Source organism: Triturus cristatus, chromosome 4_1 (genome assembly GCF_964204655.1).
Source record: "Triturus cristatus chromosome 4_1, aTriCri1.1, whole genome shotgun sequence".
NCBI lineage: Eukaryota > Metazoa > Chordata > Amphibia > Caudata > Salamandridae > Triturus > Triturus cristatus.
The window spans coordinates 193,737,305-193,764,013 of NC_140585.1; the positions used below are offsets into that span (position 1 = coordinate 193,737,305).

At 46.1% G+C, this 26,709-nt stretch overlaps 1 protein-coding gene across 4 annotated transcripts in view; it reads right to left on the reverse strand.

The window, feature by feature from the left end:
* LOC146853997 (membrane-spanning 4-domains subfamily A member 12-like) overlaps window positions 1-26,709 on the reverse strand; it is a 93,186-nt gene that overhangs the window by 24,601 nt on the left and 41,876 nt on the right. For all 4 annotated transcript variants that reach the window (XM_085650467.1, XM_085650466.1, XM_085650464.1 and 1 more), the window contains 3 exons: window positions 16,829-17,006; window positions 9,744-9,863; window positions 7,813-7,869 (listed from right to left, as the gene is read on the reverse strand). In XM_085650467.1, coding sequence (XP_085506593.1) covers window positions 7,813-7,869; window positions 9,744-9,863; window positions 16,829-16,996 — 345 coding nt within the window. In that variant the 5' untranslated portion in view covers window positions 16,997-17,006. The remainder of the gene's footprint in view (window positions 1-7,812; window positions 7,870-9,743; window positions 9,864-16,828; window positions 17,007-26,709) is intronic.

Sequence of the window (26,709 nt, forward strand, 5' to 3'; positions counted from 1 at the left end):
TAATCCATGCAGTCGTACCACATTCTTTAGGAGTAGTGACGCCAATTCCCCGGCCGTAGGGACTCTCTTGCAGGGGATGAAGTGCCCCATTTTCGTCAAGTAATCCACCACCACCAGTATTGCCGTCATCCCCTGGTCTACCGGTAGGCCCACCACGAAGTCCAGTGATATGCTATCCCATGGTCTATCCGGGGTCGGAAGTGGATGTAAGAGCCCTTGGGTTCGGCCATGGTCGGCCTTCATGGTAGCACACGTAGGACACTCCTGTCCCCACCTCCTGACATCCACTCTCATGGTCGGCCATCAGAAATGCCGTCCCATGCTAGCCACCGTTTTTTCAAAGCCCAAATGACCTGCGCATGGAGAGTCATGGCACCAGATGAATGCTTGTTTCCTTAGCCTATGCGTGGGTATCAATAGGCACCTGCCCTTCAGGGGTATCCCGTCCTTCAGCTGCCATTCTCTGTGACTGAGGAGCCACCTCTGCCATGCGACTGACCTGATCCCTCTCTTTATTCCCCTCAGGAAAGTATCCGGTTGGATAACCCCCAATACCATCCTCGGGGAAATGATGGAACGCTCGGTCGTAGGCAATGGTTCCTTAACTGCAGATTGACGGGACAGGGCGTCCGCCTTCCGGTTTTCCGTCCCCGGCCGATATGTGATGCGGAAGTTGAACCCCGCAAAGAAGATCATCCACCGCAGCTGCCTGGGAGAAAGGTGTCTTGTGGCCGTCATGAACTGTAGGTTCCGATGGTAGTGTACACCGATACCACATGTCTTGCCCCCATCAACCAATGCCTCCATTCGGTGAAGGCGTCCTTGATTGCGAGAAGCTCCTTCTCCGCAATATGGTAGTTGCGTTCGGCGTCGTTGAGTTTGCGGGACATGTACGCAACGGGATGAAGCACCCCTGTGTCGTGGTTGCGTTGGGACAAGATAGCCCCCAGCGCCACATCCGATGCGTCCGCTTCCACCACGTAGGGGAGATCCGGATCGGGGTGAGCCAACACCGGCGCCTTACCAAAGGCGCTTTTCAGGGCCTCAAAGGCTTTGTTCGCTTCAGGGGACCAGACAAACTCCTTGGACTTCCTCAGTGGCTGTGTGATTGGGGCCACCAATCCTGAAAATCCATCTATAAACCACCTGTAAAAGTTGGCGAAGCCAATGAAACTTTGGACGTCCTTCACGCTTTGGGGCACCGGCCATTCTTTCACCGCCTTGATCTTTCGTTCTGCCATCTCCTGTCCCTCCGGACTCAGCATCACTCCGAGGAATTCCACGGATGTGACGTGGAAGTCACACTTGCTGAGTTTACAAAACAGCATGTTTTCCCTCAGCTTTTGGAGCACAGCTTTGACGTGGTGTACGTGCTCCTCCACACTGGACGAATAGATGAGGATGTCGTCGATATATACGACCACGTAGATATCCAACTCCTCTCTGAATACCTCATTCAAAAAGTACTGAAAGGCTGCCGGGGCGTTGCACAGACCGAACGGCATGACGAGGTACTCAAAAAGGCCGAACCTGGTCTTAAAGGCGGTCTTCCGCTCGTCTCCGTCCCTCATGCGCACCAGATGATATGCCCCTTTCAAATCCAACTTGGTGTAGATACGAGCTTTCTTGACCTGTTCCAGAAGTACACTGATGAGAGGCAAGGGGTACCGATTTTTTATGGTTATCGCATTCAATGCCCTAAAGTCCACACAGGCTCTCAGCTCCCCATTAGCCTTCGGGATGAAGAAGAGCGGCGAGGCGGCCGGAGACTTGGACGGGCGGATGAATCCTAGCTTGAGGAGTTTATCCAGGTACCCCCGGAGATGCACGTTTTCAGGCTCCGTCAGGGCATACAGCCTGCCGCTGGGAACGCTGGCCCCTGGCACCAGGTCGATCTGGCAGTCAAACTGTCTATGTGGTGGTAGCACTTCCGCCTTCACCTCATCAAATACGTCCTCAAAACTGTGATAAGCATGGGGGAGAGCCACATCTTTTTCTGCCGCTGTAGCCACCGTCTGACTCCCGCTCTCATCTGCGTCAAGGGATTCCGTTCTTATTCCACAATGCAAGATGCAATACTGTGACGTCATTTCGATGCGATGTGTTGGCCAATCCACAGCAGGGTTGTGTTTCTGTAGCCACGGCAATCCCAATATGACGCCATATTGGGGCGCTCGGATGATGTTAAAATCGATTTGTTCCAAATGGTTCCTCCCATATCTCATCGGAAGGACCCCCGTGTGCTGCCCGATGGGCCCCGTCACCAATCGCCTTCCGTCTACAGCATAGACGTCTTCGGGTACAGCTTTGGGAAGAAGCACTAGCCCTAGCCTGCATGCCTCGTTGTGGTCCATAAACATGCCAGTGGCCCCTGAATCCACCATGGCCACAACGGGTATCCACTGGTCATGCACTCCCACGTGCACCGTGAGAAACAGGTGTCGTTGTCCCTTAGTGACCGAGTTGGAAAGTGAAGGGATGGATGAGTGACTCCGAAATGCCCCTTCTTTGGTCTGGGAGTCCTCTAGTTTTCCGCCGGTATGTCCACCACGGCTGTTACCGACCGGTTGGCCCGATAACGTGACGTCTTCGGTTTGGCAGGGCATTCACGTACGTAGTGGCCTTTTTTGCCACAATATAGGCACAATCCTTGTTTACGGCGTGACTCTTTCTCCGTGGCTGTGAGGCTCGCTCGTATTGCGCCGATGTCCATGGGTTCTCCCTTGGATGCGGTGGAAGTTTCAGGACTTCCCACCATCACATAGGATGGAAAGGATTTTCCTTTTCTCCCATGATCCCCCTTTCTTTCACTTAGCCTATGTTCCAGCCGTAATACCAGGTTGATAAGGCCCTCACATGTCTTGGGTTGAGGGTCAATATGAGCCACGGCGTCCTTGAGCTCATCGCACAGCCCTTGATGGAAGAGCGCCGTCTGTTTAGCAACAGGCCACTTGGTTTCCGCAACCAGCCTTCGGAACGCGTTGAGATACTGCACCAGGTCGTTGGATCCCTGTCTCAACTCAAGCATTTCACGGTCCGCCGTGTACGAGTCAGCCCTTCTGTCGAATACCTTCAGGAATTCCTCGCGAAAAGCACCCCAATCGCATAAGATGGGGTCGTCCCTGCTCACCAGAGGTACGGCCCATTGTGCCGCGTTTCCAGCCAAATAGGAAATAAAGAAAGCCACACGAGCCTGGCTCGTGGGGAACGCCTTTGGTTTGCACGATAAATGTAGCGCCACTTGTGTGAGAAATACCTGCACTGTGTTAGGATCCCCACTGTACCTCTCTGGTGTTGCCAAGGGGATGGCTACCGGCATTTCCACTACTACCGCAGGGGTCTGGTTCGTGAGGGAGGTGCTGGGCGTGAGCGGGTCCAATTGGATAGCATCCAGTCTGGCTTTTACATCGGCTGTTTCTTGCCTAGAGGCAGCCACTTCAGCTTGCACGGTCGCTAAAGCAGCCAGCACATCATCAAGTGTTGCCATGTCTGTTATCAACCGGGAGACAGTTAGTGTTATTAAGGTCGGATATTTTGTAACGCCCTGAACGTCTCAGGATCGTTTAACAGACACGATAATGAGGACGCAACCACTTGTGAAGAGTTAGTTATTTTAATGAAGGCAAAACTAATACAAAGAATAAACAAAAGTTATAGTCACTGGAATCCTCCAGGCTAAGTACGTTACCAGCCCACAGCACGGATGGTCCTAACCGTCCTCTGCATATACGCCGATCCCGGCGTATGCCAACAGAGGGCAGAAATGAAATGGCCGACAATGCCAATCGGTAGGCTGTGAGGGGCACGAAGAGTGTTGGGGAGAATCGAGGAGTCAGGGAAACACCCAGCCGGGGTCTCTACCTGAAGGGAGCAGCCGCTCAACCTCTTCCTCAGACTGCACCGGGACGCGGAGTCACCTCCTGGTGATGCGTCACCGATACCCCACTCAAAAGCAAGAAGACTGAACCGAGAGCAGCCGCTCGATCGATCCTGTGGACTTCCGAGTCTGTAACGCGGCAAATACCTCCTGGTGTGCGTTACAGCTGGCAGTCCCTGTATCTCTGGTCGGGCTGGGAGTTACGACTCCAACCAGCAAAAGCGCCACTGCGCTTTGACTCTGCCGAGTCAAAAAGCGAAGCTCAATGGTTGACCGGTAGAGCTTCCGGGTCCTTCACAGGTGACGATGGGGCAAGACACGGCCCAGGGAGTAACGACTCGACCTACCTCCGTTCTTGCCTTACTGGAGCACCACTCCGGAACACTGCTCTTCACGAAGCAGGTACGTCGGTGTAAACACAATATCCGACAGCGTTGTACCTCCCGGTTCCTCCCTTTATAGGGTGTGTTTTCCTTGAGTTATGTAACAGCTCTCCTGTTTACATAAGGGCGTGTTTTCCTTGAGTTATGTAACAGCTCTCCTGTTTACATAAGGGCGTGTTTTCCTTGAGTTATGTAACAGTTCTCCTGTTTACATAACCTCTCAACCGCTAAGCATCCTGGGAGATGTAGTCCGTTTTCGCTGGTTACCGTTTTCCTCCCCTCGCATGACAGGAATTCTTGACAGGTGGACATGGTGGTGGTGGACGTGGTGGTGGTGGACGTGGTGGTAGATGTGGTGGTGGACATGGTGGTGGACATGGTGGTGGTGGACGTGGTGGACATGGTGGTGGTGGTGGTGGACGTGATGGTGGTGGACGTGGTGGACGTGGTGGTGGTGGACATGGTGGTGGTGGATGTGGTGGAGGACGTGGTGGTGGTGGATGTGGTTTTTGTGGACGTGGTGGATGTGGTGGTGGACATGGTGGATGTGGTGGTGGTGGACGTGGTGGTGGACATGGTGGTGGTGGACATGGTGGTGGTGGTGGACATGGTGGTGGTGGACGTGGTGGTGGTGGACATGGTGGATGTGGTGGTTGTGGTTGTGGTGGTGGTGGTGGATGTGGTGGTGGTGGATGTGGTGGTGGTGGACGTGATGGTGGTGGACGTGGTGGTGGACATGGTGGTGGACATGGTGGTGGATGTGGTGGTGGACGTGGTGGTGGTGGTCGTGGTCGTGGTAGTGGTGGATGTGGTGGTGGTGGTGGATGTGGCGGTGGACATGGTGGTGGTGGTTGTGGACGTGGTGGTGGTGGTGGTGCGAGTGTGAGCAAAAGAGAGAGTGAGTGAGGGGGGAATGAAAAAAAAGCGCAGCCCGTGCCAGATAAAGTACTGCCACTGCTTGAGTTATTCAATGCACTTTATGCCCCGCAGCTGGTAGTAGGAAAGTAACATGCAAACATAATGCAATGAATGTGATGGGACACTTTGGAGAGAGAGCCGTGCACAAGGGAAAACTTATAATGTGATATTTTAGGGCTCAGTAGTGTCTACCTTATATTGAGGCTATTGTTAATTGTCGTTGCAAAGAAAATTGTAAGACAAATTGCTGTCTCTCTGCGACCTGCGACAAGAAAGAGAGGGAGAGTGAGAGACAGAGTGCGAGCGAAAGAGAGAGTGAGTGAGGGGGGAATGAAAAAAGAAAACACGGCCCGCACTGTGTTTAATGACTGTGAATGACTAATGCTGAAACTCAAACAAGCAGCAGCTGTTTTCAAGCACACTCGTGCTTGTGGTATCATCCGCCTTGCGGAAGTGAGCAGCGGCCAATTAGCATGCGCGCCGCTGCTGGCTCCCACAAGGTGGATGCCACCACAAGCATGAGGGTGCTTGAAAAGGAGCAGACTGATGGCTAAAGGCCCTTCTAGGACAGCGCATGTGCGCTGCCTAGGCGAGATATAAAAAAGATACAATGAACAGCTCACTCACTGTTGTCGTTTCACTGGTGCTTTTCATGCGCCCTTTACTTTAGGAACCCCCTCCCTTTCATTGTGAACCAGGAATCCCAGGCTGCTGGCTCCTGGGACCAACTCTCAGTCCTCCTACAAGAACCTCAAGACCTTTCTTCGTTTGGGCGGGTGTTGCTTTAAGCTTGACCTGCATAAGGAACTGCGACCACTCCTCTGTACAACCATGGTCCCTCCACAATAGCTCCTGGCCACTGGAGGAAGGCATAGTTAGATGCAGGCTTGAGCATCATGAGGGCAGAGGCTGCGTCACCAGATCCCACTGCAGTGCCTGTCCAATGTGGAGCCCAAGGGAGTCTGGAAACATTATCCTTAGCCTCACTATGCCACTAAATCTAGGTACACGCGCTGAAGTCTGACCTTTGTTTTTTCCCATGACAGTAAATACATGATTCTCCAGGTAGTACCCCCCCCCTCATCCTCCCCACTTTGAATGCCAATATTATAGTTTCACTTTGTGTGAATATCCCATGTTGCAGTGGTGGGTTTTGGGAGATTTCAGGGCTGTATGTGTGACACTTATGAGTGGCACTTTTTCACAGAAATCAGTTACATCCATTAATTAAGATATTTTTCAGAAATGACAACTTTTTGTGCAGTTTAATGGCCTTTAACAGCCTTCAACACATGCAACACTCCGCATGTGCTTATGTGATGTCTTTTACATTTGGAGGGGCCTCCCTTAGGATACCAACGTCCTCCGGGGATAGGACCAAGAAGGCATGCTGAGCACTGCGTTCTGCACCAACAGCACATGGTCCCAACGGGAGCAACTTGCATGAAGTTAATAGGGCCTGAGACAGAGGGTTTATTTAATTACACACCGACGTCCCAACCAAAAGAACAGAAATAAACAAAAACAAAGTCCATCTTTGAACAAACACACTGCTTCGCATTCGCCGTGTTATCGATTCAACAGGGATAATGCATGCGCCTTATAGGGAACATTGGACTGCGAGATAATAGCATAACTAATGATACATTTAGAGGACTGAGGTAACGGAAGAAGAGGTAAGATAGTAGTGGTAATGGTAAGAGATGTAATGTCAGGAGCTGATGACGTCCATCATTTGTTGCCAGGGTTGAGACTAAGATATAAGAGAGAGGGTGGCAGGGCCTGGACACCCCACCACTTCCTTCCCACTCTACACATATACAGGGGTGTAACTTCCATTGGTAAAGTGGCACCGGGGCCGAGAGACCGTAGGGGCCCATTGAATTGTACTTATTGCTGTATTTTACAATTCAAACAGCAGCGTTAGACACAGTAGCGGCTGCTCTTCATTACAAGGGGTGGGAAGGTGTGGCGGGGGTAAACAACACAGAAAATAAAATAGAAAAACACTTACCTGCCGCTGCCGTCTCTGGAATTTTCTGCTCCAGTCCTGACTCCAATTCCCTACGGGCTGGTGCAAACTGCTCAGGTTCCTAGACGCCAATCAACACGCTGCTCTTATACTGGTAATACAGCATGAGAGCAGCACAGTGATTGGCCTGAGCGAGCTGGTTTTATGCTCGCTCAGGTCCTAGGAGCCTGTGCCTCTTCTCCACCCGGCTGTGCAGCACAGCTCGGGTGTAGAGAGATCTAAGTGCGCATGACGGTTTTGCCAGATTTAGACAGCCAGCCAAACTGTCATGCTCACTTACAGTGGGCACTACTCCTCCGTATCATCATTAACCCACCTGGTTTGCACTAGCGACCACAGAAAGAAAAAGAAAAAGGAAAATAAAATGGATATATTATCATTTTATTTTTCCTGTTTCCCTCAGCTGCCACTCAGCAGAGGGCATGATGCTCCTCCGCCATAGCAGAGGAGCCACTGCTGGCTAGACACATTTGCTACCCCACTGCATTAATCCGGGGTTTGTCGAGGCACCTTCAGTATGCAGGCCACATTACCAAAGAACGTCGAAGTAATAGACCATGATGGCCGCAAACTGACATGACTGCAGAATACATAGTACTTACCAGACATATGTTTCTGTTCCGCTCAGCTGCGGTTGACAGGGACCCGGAAATGATAAACTGGTGAATATCAATGAAAGAGTGATTTAGGTTAAAGAAATTGGAATAAAATAATTCACCATATTTATAAGTCGTGCTTAGAGACACATGCATGTAATATGTAGAATATTGGCGTGTTTCTCCAAAATATCTTTTAGGGCGTGATATTCCCTATGTTACTTCACTCCAGTAGATACTGCCAATGGAACTATGAGTTCCTGGCTTTAGATCTACTATGATTTTGCATCGGGGTTGAGTCACTATAATGGCACAGCCCTGACACAAATTCAATTTTAGCAATTTCTAAGCTATGCAAAGTGTATTTCCTAAGCTATGCAAAGCCACTTGCGTGGTTTAGTAAATACAAAGTAACACGAGGCATTCTGCAGCACACATAGAAAAAGAAATATGCCTTCAAGGATTGTTTTTTTGCCAGAAAAAAATCCTGCCCGTAACTCAGGACCCCTTGAACCATGGTACAACAGTGCCTGTGTTGGCGTTAGGCAGCACACAGTGTGGTAGCGCAAGGAGAAACCTATCCCACCCCACACCACTGTACCCCAATCCACCCCACTCCAATCTACTCCACTCCAAAGTACCCCACCCAATCTACCCCACTCCACTGTACCCCAATCTACCCTGACCTACCCCTCTCTACTCTACACCAATCCACCCCACTCCAATCTACCTCAATCTACCCAGTGCTACTAGTAATCCACCCCAATTCAATGTGCCTCACTTCAACCTACCCCCTCAACTTCCCTGCAATCTACCTCCTTCCAATTTACAGCACTCTCCTCCAGTACAATCTACTCCAATCTACCCCACTGCAGTCTACTTCACTCTACCCTAATCTACCCCACTATAATCTACCCCACTCTACCCCTCTCTATCCCACTCCACTCTACTCCAATCTTCCCCATTCCATTCTACCCTAATATACCCCAATCTAGTCCATGACACGCAACTAACCTTTAGCCACGCTGAACAGCACCCACTGGTGTACAACATAGCTAAAACACATTGCCCAAGCCAATAGATCTTGCATAGATGAGATCTATTGGCTTTGCCAATGCTTTTTATATCTGGGGCTGTCCTTGTATCAGCATGTAGAGGAATAAGTAAGGGGACCCACTTTTAGATACTGCACACTTTCATGCAAGAGTGAAAATGAAGGGCTAGTACCCTGCAAGAGGGAGGCAGAAGGACCAGCTGGGGCACAGGATTTTGACAAATAGGGTCAGAAATGCTAAAATCACAAAAGTAAAATGTTTATTTTCAATTTACTTTCTGTTGCAAAATATGTTTTGCCTAGGACAGTTTCTTGAAAGTAACACAAAGCAGAGCGTTGTGCTGATTTGCATTACTTTGCTTTAAGGGGCGTTCCATGGGTGGTACATGGGCGTTCCCATGCAACAACCATCGTTTTGATGCGAACCCTTATCTACGGACAATAGCAGATAGGGTTTTGCACCAAAAAATAACACCTCGTTGAGGCAGGCATAAAAAGAAGAAATGCTTTTATTTCTCCTTTTCTTTTCCCACTTTGCATGCGTGCTGCACTATACAGCACACATCCAAAGTGGCAAAAACTTTAAAGTTTGTCTAGGCATAGTATTTTTATAGCCTTCCAGTACAAACCCTATGCTAGGTATGACACAGTCACATTTGCACTGTAGTGTGCATGGTGCTAGGCATCCTGATTGTGCACCACTGTTAGGGAGAGAGCAGGACAGTGTTATATCTTAGGCGATGGAGCTTTCCTGGTCTCTCCCTCTCACACAATACATCAAAGTAACTTTGGGTACTGCGTTGCATGACAACTTGGTAAATCTGGACCATAGTGTGCATCCGATCCAATGTTCCCTGTTCTTTACTGCAGCTCTTATACTTACGAAGATTCCAGCCCAAAAGGGAATGCCGACGATCACACCTACGGAAAAGATTGCTCTCATAGAGATGGCCAGGATGATGCCCAGGATGATCTGCATCAGTCCGATCAGGATCTGGGCGACCTGCATTTAAAAGAAAAATATATACATTACAAACCAAGATCTTCTTGTTGGTATAAGGGCTGAAGCCCTCCTATTGGACTTTCTAGAGTTGCCTGGTTCTTTAATTCTTTTGAATCATGATGAATGCTTATTGGAGTTCATGCATCCAAACCATGTGAAGCTGAACTTTACCTTGTTCTATCTGAGCCTATCAACGGACATCAGATCTTTACTGCCAGAGGTCTCTCTGCATACTCTTCAACATACCAATTATTACCCTTTCATGATTCAATTCTCTCCACTCCCCCTCTGGCCTCATATTGGGTACCTTATTTGCGGTTAAAACCATTCAGTTTTCAGAGGTGTAGTTTGGGCGCTCACAAAATTGTTGCCCAGCAATTGAGTTCCAGATCCCCCAAACCTGCTTTCTGTCACATTAGACAAAATATATGACAGGCTCTACATTTTTTTTTTAAGTGGGCAGGGCATGACAGCTTGAGTTTTGGGCAACGCCTTGGTAATTGTTTTTGGACCAGTGTTGATACTTAGATTATATTTCTTCAAAATTCAAGCAAGTGGATTAAGACTTCAATTGTACCCAGCTGCAGTAAAATTGTCAATTTACAATACATATTAAAAGGATAAAAGTTTATCCTCAGTTATCTGCTCTCACCATGTGCTCTCACGTGAAGAAATAAACAGAATCACAGGTCAATTATTCCTTCTAACATGCTTATTGCAACTTCCTATTCCTATTTATCTCCAAACACCGAGGCTTGTAGTGCTATGGCGGAAAATACCATCCTGATGTCTTCTATCCTGATACGAGTATCAGAGCCACTCACAACCTCTATTTGTCGTACGGAAGGAGTGGGAAGTTGTAATAAATAGCCCCAAAAATATCCTACTTATCCTACCAAATCTCCTCTTCCACTCACCTGAGAGCATCTGATGGAGGAGATAAAAAATGTGAAACTCTTTGTCATGGAAACTGATGACATTCTACAAAGAGTAGGAGAGGTGGTCAGTTATTGGGTCTAGAGTTTCAGATGTTGAGCAACAAATTTGTACAAGGCAGAACATTGTCACAAAACCTGATGATGACCAAGGAGATGGCATCTTTCAAAAGACAAACAGAAGATTTAGAAAATCATAATAGATGCAACAATCTCAGAATGTATGGCATTCTGGAAGGCTTTGAGGGAGAAGACATCATATAATTCCTGGGTTCTAACATACCAAAAATTGGTGGACTATCAGATAATGTCACCATTAACATCCAAAGCCCTCATCGTCATGGTCCTCAACTTTCTTCCCCATGCTTCAACTTCAAACCTAGATGCATTATAATTCTTTTTTTGCAGTTTACTGATCTAATGAAGGCTCTTCGGTCTCTAAGTGAAGAAAGCAAATGTTATGGTCTGGTCAAAAGATTTTAATCTCCCAAAATGTCTCAAGAGTCATTACAAATAGAAAGAATGAATTTGTGGACCTGCACCCTTCTTTGTGAGCTATGCTAGATTCAGCTTAATTTAATGCCTATTTAAAGTCACCTATAAAGATAAAACTACTACTTTTGAATCTACAGCTCATCTTCTGTGACTTTATTCAGCTTCATGAACTGGATGATATGGAAGTTGACCGTACTTGATCTCAAGATTTTTCATATATTGCTTGTTTGTCACATGCTGTTTCCCTCTACTTTGTAGAGTTCTGCATTGATGATATTTGTTGTATCTATTCTTTTTGTTTTAGAATATTATCTTCTGGATAGCACTCAACTGTATTTTTGTTCTCTTTGCAGACTATCGATTTGTCATAATGATGTTTGTGAATGGGCTATTCATCGTCAAATGTTGTCTGTTATTTTATGTTATTTGATGGCTTTAAATGCATCTCTCTTTCATTTCCATCTTTTGAGGTAAGTGTATTTTAATACTTTTTTATTCTTTTCCTCGTTTTCTCTATTATTTGCCTATCATTCTTCTACAGATATTTATCCAGATTCCTAATCATGTTTCCTTTTCTTTGTCTTTGGGTTTGGGCGTTCTGATTGGTCACCCCTTATGGTGTCTTTCCACTCCTCATACTCAACTTGTTCTATCACTTTAACTTCACATTTATGGCTAAGACCCCTTCTACTATTTAGCATACTTCACTAATTTGTTTTTAGATGGTTTTTCTGTTGTTGTTTCACCTGTTTCTCTCTTTCATTTTTCCTACTGTTTTTCCTAAGTGTTAACTTCCCTTTTTGTTGTGAAATCTCGTTTTTAATGTTTCATTCTTAAATTGAACTAACTATTGTAAGAGATCTGTTTTTTGATTGAGGGGGTGAAAACCCTCCTCAAGCAATAACCATAATCCTCATCATAGTGAACCACAAAAATCATTACATTAAACCGGGGCTTAACCTTCTGGTAACTTGGCAGAAAAGCGGTCAGGCTTAAATTAGAGGCAGTGTTTTCAGTATTTATGCAACACACAAACAGTAATAAAGTGAAAACACAACACAAGAAAAATCCCAAAACAATTTAGAGTACATTTAAAAAAATAACATGAGATGAAAATAAACAAACTTCAATAGGTAGATCCAGAGATATTGAGTTTTAAAGATCTAAGAAAAATAGTGCCAAGAAGCAGGAAGCACTAACTGTGGGTATCTGGTCACGCTGGACTGGGACAAAGGCACACATTCAGGCCGAACATGATAGAGTGCAAGCCAGGCACAGATCCAAGTTTGGCCCGCTTAGGATTGTACCATATGTCCTTGGTTGGAGGTCTGTGTGACGTTGCTTTGCAAGGCAGCGTGTCATCTGGCATCAGTCCCAATGAGGCTGTGCGGCGAGGCTTTTCGGGGCTTGGCGTCACTCAGAGTCTGTTTCGATGAAGCTTGTAGCTGTGCAGGAAGAATTTGCATTGCTTTACAATGGATTTGATTAAACTTCATTTAAACCTAGAGGAGTTCTCTCTGATGCCAGCCCTGGGTCAAGGACTTGTGGAGGCACCTCTTGGAGATCAGGAACTCACTAAGGCAGAGGCCAGCAGGGCTCATGCAGGTCTAGTTGCAGGCCTAGTGCAGCAGGTCAGCTGGGCAGTTGCAGGGAGGCCTGTGGAGCTTGCTGAGTCCCTGTAGCTCCGAATTGGAGCTAAGCCAACTGAATCTTAGAGTCACTTAAGTCTTTCAGGGAGCGTGGAGGCTCTATTCCTTGAAATGTGTCCGCAGTCTGGCAAAGCCCATCATTCTTTCCGTAGTCTTCACTTTTGGAATTCCTTCAATTATCCATTGCTTACATTTAACTCTTTTTATGCTCTGAACACCAAATAACAAAGCTGCATTCTGCTCGTAAATTTCGCAGTACAGTGAGACAGCTAAAACCATTTAAAAAAAAAGAATCAGACTTCTAGTTCAATTTGTTCTTCCCCGGGCAACCAACTGTGCTTGCCACCCCAAGGCACAAATAACGATCACCATTTCAAACTCTGTGGTAGGCCAGAACTGGATGGAGGGGGTATTGTGCAAGCTACGTAACCCCTTTGATGTGTCGGACGGCCGAGAGCCGTCCAACACACTAGTGCTCATGTGCGTCAGACTGCTCCCGGCCGTCCGCGCACATAGCACTGGAATTCCCTCTGGTGCGGGCACCAGAGGGATTTCCTTCCCCCCGCAACAGCCTCGGAAGCAGGGAAAGGGCTTCCCCAGCCCAGAGTCTGTATCTGTGGTTTCTCTGAAATGACCATCAGCACACGCTGATGTTATTTCAGACAAACCAAGACTGTAATGAGCCAAATAGGCTCATTTCAGTTTCACTTTCTATGTGCTCAGGGGCTATCTCAGCCCCCTGAGCACGTAGAACGACAGGAGAGGTAGCATTGGAAAGGGGAGAATCTCCCTAGTGGATTCCTGCTTGGGATCGCCCCAGGAGGGCGATCCTTAAGCAGTGATCCACCCACTGGACACCAGGGAGGCGGGAGCGGCCCTTCGGGCAAGGGCCTTTGCTCCCCCAAAATATTTGGGGAAATCAGTCTTTCTGCTCCCCCTAAATTGACAGGGGGCAGATGGGGGCAGTAGTCCCCATTAGATGCCAGAGATTATCTTTTAGATTGCATTTAGGGGTGGGGCTGCGCGAGATGGGCATCCCAATGCCCCTACCCCCACAATATTCCAAGTCTTTCTGCCCCCTTGGGAGCCAGATGGGGCAACAGCCCCCGATCTGCCCCCCAGGGGGGCAGAAAGCCCACTAGATGCCCGGGATTATTTTTCTTATTTTATTTAGTGGTGGACCTGCCCGAGATGGGCATGCCAATGCACCCTGCCCACCAAATTCAACAGTCTTTCTTCCCCCAGGGAGGCAGATGGGGCAGTAGCCCCTGATCTGCCCCCCTGGTGGGGCACATAACCCACATGATGCCAGGGTTTTTTTTTGTTCTGTATTTAGGGGTGGGGGCTGCCCGATATGGGCATGCCAATGCACCCTGCCCACCAAATTCAACAGTCTTTCTGCCTCCCCGGGAAGCAGATGGGGGCAATAGCCCCCTATCTGCCCCCCTCGTCCACCGGGGTGCAGAAAGCACAATAGGCACCAGGGATTGTTTTCTTTTTATACATAGAGGTGGTGGCTGCCCAAAATGGGTATGTGTTATAATGAAGACGCCTTATAAGGTAAGACAGCGTTTATTTAGTCACCACCATCGAAGTCCAAACCTTTCTCACAAAACCCCTTGAGGAGGCTCACATAGAACGTTGCCATCAGCAAGGGGAAAAACCATCAGGGAGGAAAAGGAAGGGGCGGGCGGGACAAACCAAGATTACAACACAATGCTAATGCCCCTACCCCCGAAAAAAATGGCACAGCCTTTCTGCCTCCCTGGGGTGGCAGATGGGGGCAATAGCCCCAAATTTGCACCCCAGGTGGGGGGCAGAAAGCCCACTAGGCATTCTTTTTTTACAATTGATCTTGTGCTCTGATTAATTGGGTTGTTTGATCTTTTTAATGGCAACACAGAAAAGTGTGCTATTCTTACTATTTGCCGCTGAGGTAACGGAATCCCATTGCTGGTCTAATAGTGTTGCTTTCCTGATGTTCATGGTGCGTTTACACGGCTTGCAAGCTTCAGCCACAGTCGGGGAATGCTTTGGGAAAACCTTAAGAGTATGTCGCAGCTGGCAATTAGCAAGATATTACTCCCTGTTGAACCGTCATGGTTGGGCAAAGGCAACAACTGCAGGTTTAGCCGTATCGGCCTCAGTGAGGCATGCCTGTACCAAGGGGAAGTTTTCAGTAATCACTTTATGAAATAAACGCACGGGTGATACAGCTCTCCATCTTAACCTTAGACCATCTGAGGAATGTTCAAGATGGCTGGCCTCAATCTCCTTATTAAATGTTGGCTTTGGCGCTAGCGCAAGAAGGGTTTCAATGGGGTTGTGATCGCTACAGCTAGAGGAGATCAGTTTGCCATGTAACAGAGTGTGTACAAAATTAGAGAATAAAAAAATGTAATCTATTGTGGAATTCTGGCCTCATCCTTTGAAAGTAGGGGGTATTTCCTACTCTCTGTTTACAATATCCATGACATTGACTAAAAAATCATGAGCGGCCAGGAGGGAGACTGGCTTGCTTCCTCTTGCATTAGGGCTATTCACAGCACCTATGTCCTCCACAGAATTGACATGAGGATTCCTTATATGGGGATAAAAGGGAAGTATTGGGCAAAGTCTAGCATTGAAATCTCCCACTATGCAAAAGCCCGCGGTTTGACCGCTCTCGGCTGTGATTTTCTGGAGAGTAGAGATACACTCAAATTGGGATATAAATTTGGTGTTGGGCACACTGATAAAATCATTATCATAAAAGTTAGTTAAATAAAGTGTCTTTCCTCTTTTATACTTTATTATTGTCAAAAATAGGGATGAACTATCTCAAGGGCTTTTACATGGCCTCCTGCCTTAATTTTCACCCAAGCTCCCCCTAATGCACGCCCTGACCTTAACTGGGATGCTGGGTTGTGGAAGCAGACAACACCATTAATTTGTACTTCATTTAGGGACCAGGTCTCCTGAAGGTGAGCCAGGTGGGGCATGATAATTTAGTTTGTAACCCAGCTATATTCCAGCTCAATATTTTTAGTGTATTTTTTTTAGGGCTTTCTGTTACGCTGAAACCTACTGGAGATGGCTCAGTAATAGCTGGGCCAGTTCTATCAATAAGGGTGGATCTCAGTCAATCCAATTTGTCTTAGCCCTTCAGAGTGGCAAACCCATTTCCCAGTAAAAGCTGGCTGGGGTGTTGGGGGCATGGTCACCGTGGGTTGGTAAAAGTAACCAAGTGGGAGGCAACAAATATTAGTGGTCTACGGTGGTTAATCCCAATACAGTCACATGCAATGTTTTTTTCAGAGAAACCAACCCAACCCACCCTCTGGACAATTAGGAGGGCTGTCTATTGGTGAACTTGAACCCTTTATGCTTGGTTAGCCAGGGAACGCTTTTGTTTCTCAGTTCCTCCCAAGATTCTCTTTGGTTGGCCCTCAGAGGTGCTACTCCAGCCAGAAGTACCACATATGGACAGGCTGCTGAAGGAAGGTCCAGAATGTCCGAGGACCCCCAAAGTTCTCGAGATTCGGTTACACATCGAGCATTACTATTGCCTGGGGATGTATTGTGGCATGTGTTAGTCACTGGACATTGAATATTAAAAGGACTCTGTTTCTGAGTTAAATCTGGGCTAGTATTATATAAAGAGATTTTACAGAGTTAAATAATGAATGTGTTACAAAGCGCATAATCGATAGAGTTGCTCAAAACCTTTATATGTGTATCTTCAAAGTAATAACAAAGCCACCAAACTGAGATATTTGATACCTGCATCCGTAGATAAGCCTAAGTGAGGAATAGACGAGGGATGCTGGTATAAAAATGTCAAGGGTTTTGAGTTATTATATTGCTGGTGCCTACAGTGCTTTTTTCAAGCAAGAAACCTACTTACCCCCAAGGCCTTCGGCTCTCCTTTGATGAACCTCTGCAAGGGCACTGGAAACTGGCACAGGACATTCTGGAAGACACTGGTGCCCACCTGGATCTGCTGCTGCTGGGTTGGGGGGATCACCTGAGTGATCACAAGCACCCCATTGGCTCCCGCCATGGCTTGATTCATGCTTAACGAGCTGGAAGAAAATATTACAAAAGAAAACCCAATGGATCTTTGATTAAGAAGAGTGATGGGAATAAGACACACTCCAAACAGCTTCAGCAGAACATGGTTATGGGTCAAACTAAGCATGCTAACTGTGAGAATGTAAAGGTCCACTGATAAAGACAATAGGTTTGGCCATGTATTGATATATTGAAAGATATTTTGTGATAGGCAAGCAGTTTCTGTTTTCTTATGCAAACTAATGTGGTCAATTTGGCCCCACACAGTGTTCAAGATCACTCATTCTAACCACGCGAGGTAGTGAGATATGGCTTGTCAGGGTTGATGATGTAGGCAGAAAGGTTCATGTTTATATTGCAGACCATAGGATCAGGAGCTGCACAGGTTCCTATGTTCTAGTGGCATGGGTGGAAGTCCAGGAGTAAATATTGGCTCTTTATGTAGTTTAAAGATCAACTGCATCTCAAGTTGTTGCGAGTTAATTTATGGATAGCGTGGAATTCCTAGATTCTATTTTTCTGTCTCGTATTATGCTGTTGGGGGAAGTGCAAGTTACACTGTGTACTTGAATTATCTGACTTTTTTCAAGGTAGAGAGTTGTGCGGTCTCAATTGATTCTTATTTCTACCTTTGTATTTTTATTATGGTTAGTATTGTCTCATGTCTGTATGATGCATTTGATATGATGGGAATTTTGACATGGTTTAAAGAGGTGGACATTGTGTAGTAATTGTGGGGCTCAGAGCAGGAGCAGCTGGTATTGGGGATAAGAGGCTGGACTGGTGAGGGGGCCAGAGGGGGTGGAGAGAACAGAGACACAAAAAGAAATTACAAAAAAGGCGGGGCGGGACAGAAAGACACAAAAATAAAAAATGAAACTTACCTACTGCCCACTGGCATCGCATCATGCTCTTCCGCTCCTCTCTGCCACTGCAGGCAGGCACAGGCTCCCAGCCTGCCCTATGGCCAATCCTGAAGCTGCTCTCACACAAGAGCAGCTTCCGGATTGGCCTGAGTGCCAATAATGTGCGCTCCAGGACAGCTTGGGAGTCTGTGTCTGCTCTCTCCAGCCCCAGCAATGCAGCTAGGGTTGGAGAGGAGTCACTGCGCATGTGGTTTTTGGCCGTCCTGCGATGGCCGGCCAAAAACCACATGCGCAGTGTAGGTAGAGCCCACCACTCCCCCTCCAGCCTATCATAACCATGTCCCTGCCCCAAACCCCGGCACAAGCTAAATAAAACAACAGTAAAACTGGTTTTGAACCCGTTTTATTTTTACATTTTTAAAGTGCTGACGGAGAGATGATGCTCCTCCGCCATAGGATAGGAGCTGCTGCTTGTGCAGTGGGGTGGCAGTGGGCAGTGTTGCCAGTGCCCTAGGCTGTGTTAGGAGGGATACGTAGATGGTGTAGGAATGGGAAGGATAGAGAGTGCCTAGCATTTTCTTTCTAGATCACGGGTCTCCAACTTTTTCTGTTATAAGAGCTACTTTGGTTGAATGAAAAACATTTCAAGCTACTAATATTATTATAGTTGTAAGAGTGACCTCATCAGACAAGGTTTCATTAGTGGCCCCATTTGTAAGATTATCAGAAATGATCACCGCAGTGCATCAGGCCCTGTTGCCAGCAGTAATTTCAATAATGCTTTGTGAATGTGGAATGTGTCTAGATGGGTTATCTAAAACAGTCTTTGCTGCAATGCCCATGGCACCAAGTTAATAACATTAGTAATAAGTAAGTTGGCACTCAAATATCAAATTTAGATATAATTAGGAAATTCAACCATTTTCCTCTACACATCAGCTTATGAGTTCTGAAAATATATACATGTGTGTCCCGAATACACACTTTTCAATTTTGGTATACATATATTAATTCAAACTTGCAAAAGTTTCTAATTTAGTAGGCTAGGTTGCACTGGGGAAAGCTACTTGCAGGTAGCTGGAGAGCTACCAGTAGATCAGGAGCTACCAATTGAAGCAGCCTGGTCTAGACATTTAGAGGGTCTAATGTGCCACGTTGGATCATCTGTGGTTGCAGAGGACAGGAGAAAGATGTGCAGATTCCACATTTATGTGATTGTGTTTACATGAGTTCCAAGGAATCTTTGTACGTGTGGAATAGAGTTCCAAGTGTAATTAATGAATATTGATATTTCTTTGGTGAATGAGGCCAGTATTGGGATGTTTAGGGTGTTTGCATTTTGAGGGTCATGATGCTGGTGCGTGTATGATGCAAACATGAAGAAAGGCTCTGACTCCTGTTATGAGAGGGTGGGCTTTAACCAGGTTACATTTGTGTGTGGATGGGACACTGAAGACTTCTGTGTGTTTTAGATTTTAGTTTTCTGGTCTTATTGATGGAGTAATTATTTCAAGGATGTTGAGAGATCCCAAGATTGGTTGTAGATCTTTTATGTGGCAGGAGGGGTGAGGGACTTGGTATGTTTGGTTGAGGCATTCTTTTTAGGAAGAAGAACTATACTATGTAAGTGGTCTATATAACTAAATGGGAATATGATATAAATCACGTAAACTAGAACTCTCTGCAATTTCACAAGCAAGGTCAGTCACCATTGTTTTAAAATTCATTGGGTGAGAATTAGGCCCGGTGAAATTATGATTCTGCTTTTGGAATTGGCGGAATTTGGTAACTCCACTTTAGGCTTATAACATGGAGTTCCTGGCAACGTCCGCCAATCGGTTCATGGTGGAATTATTCTGCCGTACAAGACTTGTGATATTCAATGGAACACCACGAGGATCCACAATGCATGCCTGCGTGCAAAATGTGCTGTCCCTTGGTGTGATTTTCAGTCCCCTCTGAGCTCTTTGGCACCATTTTTGAATGCTGCCAGTCACAAGCTGTCCATCAACATATCAATGCATGCTTGCGAGCAAGATTTGTTGGCCCCTAGTGCGATTTCTGGTTGTCACTGAAATGTATCGCCAGAAAGCGCAAAGCGCTCTTGGGGGATATGTGGTTGGGCCTGACTGGGTCAAAGTCATAAGTTCAGGCCGACCATGATGGAGCAGCAAAAAGGGACCCAGTTAGGTCCGATAAACAAAGTACCTTAAATCCTTGTTAAGAGTGTTGTGTGAATCCGCATTGAAGGTGCGTTGCACAGCAGAGACAATGCATTGGTTCCGAGATCCCGCAGGCTGTGGTGTGAGGTCCTGTTGCGTCATTGTTGAAGATCTTGTAGATGGGGCTTGCGATGAGAAGTCCGGTGTCGAGGATGCAAGGCACAGCCGGGGCGATGCGTCGGTTCCAATGAGCGGTAAGGTGCAATTCAGAGTTTAAGTGTCGCCGACGAAGCTGCCATCAACGAGGGATGCAAGGAGCTTGTGCCGGGAAAAGCATTGCCCAGTGGCAGTTCCGAAGGTAATGAGTTAGTCCTAAGATGCTGGAGTGATGCAAGTCTTTTGCAACAGGTCAGAACAGAGAGGCAAACTGTCCAAGTAATTGGTAACATTCGCTCTGCTGCTCTGGGGTCAGGGTAGAAAAGAGGTGTCTCCTTGCTTGTTGTGGTTTGAACATGTGGCCGGCAGCCATTTGGTGTAGCCAGCCAGTGTGCTTTTGCCATAGGCCTACATGTGTTCTTTGTTGCCCATGCCTTCTTGCTTGTTCTTGTTTGAACATGTGGCCGGCAGCCATTTTGTGTAGGCATCAGATTGCTTTTGCCATAGGCCTGAATGTGTTTTTCATTGCCCATGTCTTCCTGATGTTGTTTGAACATATGGCTGGCGGCCATTTTGTGTAGCGGGCCAGTGTGTTATATACTTTTTTCCAATTTTCAAAGCCATTTTCAAGGGACATGTTATGTTACCGGATTTGTAGAGCGCATAGCTGCCCCAGCAATGGAGCGTTCCAACTACATTAAATTAATAGAAGAGGGCTATGCTTGGTTGTTTTTGTAAATCTTTTTTATAGATTTCAGTTTAATGTGCTTTAGGATGATTGTAGTATGTATGTGCAGTGTTTATATATTATTATATGCATTTTTTTCCATTTCCCCCTGCAAAGGATTTCTCATAGTCTCCAGTGAGACACCAGCAACTACATTTTTACATTAATGATGTCTTCCTGAATCCCCTGCTGGCCATATGTCTCTTGGACCATAGAAGCACACCAGCATTCATTCACTTTTATTCACTCTACTTAATGTCATCCCCTTTTTACTAAAATGCTGACAGCCGCATACAATTTTTAGACCTACAGAGAAAAGTAAATACTTACCGCTCTGCAAAAAATTGTTTGTCTGATGTGTTCCAACATAATTTGTAAAGTAATTGATGTAGTTGCTCAACTTGTGTTTTTATGAATATCTCTTGACCACATAAGCAATTGATCTTACCCAACAGAACCAACTGTAGCCTTTTGCAGATTAATTCAATTGCTTTAACGGTTCACGTTGACTAGGGATGTGATTATTCCTTGAGGTGGCTAGTCACCTCACCCAAATATTAATCCAGTTTTCTATAGTAAGCCATACATCGTAAGAATGTGAAAAATTGCAGATTGGTTAAAACTACTTATGATTTCTCCTAGATGATCTAAAGAGAGTGAGTCCAGTTTTAAGACAGATTAATCCTGGAAAGCAGAGGGGCCTTCGCCCAGTGCTGGAAACTGAATAAGTGTATTCTAGAAATTCACAATGACTAAGCCTGCATTTTGAAATATTTTGGGAAGGGCTGAGGGTTACTGTTTGTGGAAACTGAGAGGCTATTTTATTATCTCAAGAATAAAGGTTAAACAGTATTACTGATGAGCACCATTTGCCAACGCTATTGCCTCTAGCCACGGAGAGCGATTAAAGATCATTGCTGTTTATTTGGAACAATAGACTTAGTTGTTCTTATGCCCATGGTCTAAGGTCCGTGGTCTCCCAGTCAGTCTCCCTGGGTCTAGACCTAGTGTTCATGCATTGGTGTCTTGGTGTCCTCTTGACTCAGTGTCAGTAAACTTGTGTAACTTTTAGTGCCCATGTGTCCTTTTACCTCTATGTCCCAATGTCAGTTTCAGTCACAATATCTGACTGTCAGTGTCCCCATACCAGTGTCAAGATCTACATGCCCAAGTGTTTCACTTTGCCGGTTTCAGCTTCCCTGTGTCGGTGTTCTGGTGCCAGTATCCCCATCTCAATGTTCATGTCACTGTCCCAGTGTCACCATTCCAATGCATTGTCCCGATGTTACCTTAACTGCCCTAGTGTCATTGTCTCACACGATTTGTTGCTGTGCCCCAAAGACAGCTATCAACTTTCTAAAGACTGTGTTAGTGCTCCAGTGTCAGTATGATTTGTTCTGTGTTTCCGTGTCAGTGTAACCATATCAGGGCTCTTGTGTCTGTGTCCACCCTTTCTGTATTAGTGTGTAAGTGTTGGTGCCCCAGTGTATGTGCCCCTCCATCACTTTGCTTGTGTGAATGTTGGTGCTGTATGTGCATTTGACCCTGTGTTGGTACCTTCATGCTGGTGCCTATGTATTGTACCACTTGCATCAGTGTTAGCATCAAAATCCATATATTGTAGCATACACATGCCACAGTTTGACCCCACTTTTGTCAATGTCTCAGCATTAGAGTTAGTGCCTATGTGTCAGTGTCCCTCCGTTTATTTCTCCCAGCTAATGTAGACTAAAAATACTTCATTTAGACAATCAAGTCCATCTATGTGCCAACAGCATAATATAATAAGTTATACAAATATAAAACAATTAAAATATAGTAAGCAGGCAAGTGATGTCTCACTATACATAAGAATCATTTCATAAAAAAGGTTTAAAAAAAAGCAGATTAGGCTCATAACACACTACATTAAAGTGTGAGTGACTATTAGGATGTGAAACGATGAGTTTGCACATAATTATTTACCCAAAGAGACTTTTGGGCCCGAATACTAAAGTTGACATAGTGCATTATCTTTGCAGCAATTCCAAGTTAAAATGGGAATTAAACAAGTCCATAGTTTAAAACGAATGCTGTAACATACCAAAGTGCTGTTTTGTAATGGAATAGTTCATTCAATTACAATAATACAGGCTTAATGATGAGTAGTATCCATTTCACCAAATGCAACAGTAAAGTCAGGCCTTGCTGTGTATACACATATAAGGTGCAGTTAACTTTAATCTCGGACATAAATGTCATGGCTTAAGCTACGTCCTGTAGTGTAGTTCCTATATCCCTGATAGGCTCTGCGCATTGGAATAATATACACTATAGTTTTGACATAGGACTGAGGTCAGTATGTCTCTATCGAGTACATTAAACTTAATTACTTGTGTGTGCCAGCTAACTCAGAGGTCACTAGAAACTTCTCGAATAAACAAGAAGGGATAAGTTTCTGACAACCGCATAAACATGACAACTCTGTTCCCTTAGAGTCGGAACAATCTCAGAACCGTGGAAACAATATATAACAGTTTCACTCAGTCAATCGTGCATGCTTCGTTTCTACAGAGTTACACAGAAATAGAGAGACGGGCGTTTCAATAAAAAGGGTTTATTGAACAGTCTTATTTTTCATGCAAGAGATATGAACTGCTACAATCGTAAGACAGGATGCGAAGTACAATACGTACAGAGTTAGCAGTAGGATGAAATAATACTGCAATAGTATGGTTTGTAGCTATGACATATATTCATAAAATGCATACATAAATAACACAGGCTAATATGTGAATACTCATCTGATGCTTCTAAATAGTTCTACCCCAGTGTACCTAACCTAAGTGCAGTACGAGGTAAGAAGTAGGTGCTGTTTTCTAAAGTATAGCTAAGTATAGTTTTAGTTTTGCCAAGAGTTGCCAAACATTTCTCTAAGTTCTAGTCTGCTCCATACCTTAGAATGTGTGAAGTTGGAATCTCTTTCTGGGACTCGATGTCTAACACCCCGCAAAGGGAATCAGAAACACTGGAGCTGGATTCTCTGCGAGGAGGACAACAGTGTCTGGTCAGTGCATCAGGCGGGAACTCGATCTACTTCCGAGCTTGCTGTGGCGAACTGCCAGTAGGCAGTCGAACTGGACTGTACCGGAACCGTGGTTTGCCAGGGCAAGTGCAGGTATATTTATACCTTGAAGGTGTTTAGGAATGCCTGTATTGACGTAAAAGTCGGGCATCGGAACGTCATGAATGAAACCCTAAGGAACAGATGTTCATGTATACTAAATGAGTTCTTGGAGAAATCAATATCCACGCAAGGGAAATTCCTAAAGGCTTAAGAGTCTGGTTTTCCAAGAACTCGTTGTGACGTGGATTGACGGATGTAGGAGACCATGCCTGTATTTGGTTAGCATGGACAATGCCTAAACAAGGGCTGGATTTTCTATGCCTAAATAAGGGCAATATGAATTGTACCTATATAAGGGCATAAATCGAGAAACCTATATACGGAATCTAAATCTACACACAACAGTCCTACAACCATTTTTAAACAATACAACAGTTTTAGCTTAGGTTTATAGAGCTAAAATTAAAACATCTGACTGCATGTCCACGATTTTTTAAAAAAAAGGTTAAGCGGAGCCTGGAATTACTGCTGAAGTGCAGAGTTACAGGGTGCCGTACACTGAGAGGTTAAAGTGCTACATGTAGTATAGACCAACTAGAGTGAATAATAAAGTGGTAAGTACTCCCAGCTAATGTGCTTCAGTATGAATGCCTGTGTCCTTATTATTCAATTTACCTGTGTCCTATGCCAGTGCCCATTGTCAATTTTCCAGAGTCAATGTCCCCAAGATAGTTCTTCTATTTCATTGTCCATGTGTCATTATCAGCACACTGATGTCAATGTCCCCATCTTAATTATAGTGTCTCTGTGTTAGAGTCTTCTTATCGCAGTGTAAGTATACTTTGGTAGAGTTGTTGTGAATGCAACCCTTGTTTAGCATTGCAGCTGTGGCTGAAACCCTTGTTTGGCCATGCCGCTGTGGCTGAAACCCTTGTTTGGGAGTTCTGCTGTGGCTGAAACTCTTGTTTGGTTGTGCCGCTGTGGCTGAAACCCTTGTTTGGCAGTGCCGCTATGGCTGAAACCCTTACTTGGCCGTGTAGCTGTGGCTGAAACTCTTGTTTGGCAGTGCCGTTGTGGCTGAAACCCTTGTTTGGCAGTGCATTTGTGGCTCAAACCCTTGTTTGGCCATGCCGCTGTGGCTGCAACCCTTGTTTGGGAGTGCTGCTGTGGCTGAAACCCTTGTTTGGCCATGCCGCTGAAACCCTTGTTTGGCAGTGCCGCTGCGGCTGAAACCCTTGTTTGGCCATGCAGCTGTGGCTGAAACCCTTGTTTGGCAGTGCCGTTGTGGCTGAAACCCTTGATTGGAAGTGCTGCAGTGGCTGAAACCCTTATTTGGCCATGTCCCTGTGGCTGAAACCCTTGTTTGGGAGTGCGGCTGTGGCTGAAACCCTTGTTTGGCAGTGCCGTTGTGGCTGAAACCCTTGTTTGGAAGTGCTGCAGTGGCTGAAACCCTTATTTGGCCATGTCGCTGTGACAGAAACCCTTGTTTGGGACTGCTGCTGTGGCTGAAACCCTTGTTTAGCTATGCCGCTGAAACCCTTGTTTGGCAGTGCAGCTGCGGCTGAAACCCTTGTTTGGCCGTACAGCTGTGGCTGAAACCCTTGTTTGGCCATGTTGGTGTGGCTGAAACCCTTGTTTGGGAGTGCCGCTGTGGCTGAAAACCTTGTTTGGCAGTGCCGCTATGGCTGAAACCCTTATTTGGCCGTGTAGCTGTGGCTGAAACCCTTGTTTGGCAGTGCCGTTGTGGCTGAAACCCTTGTTTGGCAGTGCAGTTGTGGCTGAAACCCTTGTTTGGGAGAGCTGCAGTGGCTGAAACCCTTGTTTGGCCATGCTGCTGTGGCTGCAACCCTTGTTTGGGAGTGCTGCTGTGGCTAAAACCCTTGTTTGGCCATGCCGCTAAAACCCTTGTTTGGCCATGCCGCTGAAACCCTTGTTTAGCAGTGCCGCTGTGGCTGAAACCCTTGTTTGGCGGTGCAGCTTTGGCTGAAACCCTTGTTTGGCAGTGCCGTTGTGGCTGAAACCCTTGTTTGGGAGTCCTGCTGTGGCTGAAACCCTTGGCAGTGTTCCAGTGCCTGATATCACTGTAGCCCAGTTTCAGCGTGAATCCTGTGTCCATATGTCGGTGTCCCAGCATCAGTGACCCACGTTAGTAAGCAGGCTCAGTACCCCAGTGTTGTGTCTGACCAGAGAGTGCTTGTGTTAATTTTACTGTCTCATGTCACTGTCAAGTGTTGTGTCCATGTGTCAGTTTCTTAGCATCCCTGAGCACCTGTGTGTCAAGTACCACGCCATTGACCTAGTATCAATGCGTGTGCCACTTGTCAGCGTTCCAGTGTCGTTGTCCTCAAGCCAGTATCCCAATGAGAGTGCTGAAGCTCTGTTGACAGTGCCCAAGGGGCACTGTGCCAATGTCAGTTTGATTATGTTGATGCTACTGTGTGATTGCTAGTGCTGCTGTGTGTGTCCTAGAGTCAGTGTTGGTGTATCTGTGCCCTCGACGTAGCGTCAACCTTTGTGACCCGTGTTAAATGTTCTATCATCACTATGGCCATGTCAACATTCCCATATCATTGTTTGTACCCCAGTCTCAGTATTCTAGCATTCATGTCCCTTGACAGTGTCCCATTCTCAATGTCTCCATTCCAGTGTCTCAGCACCCCCTGTCAGTTACCACAGGTCAGTACACTAGTGTAGCAT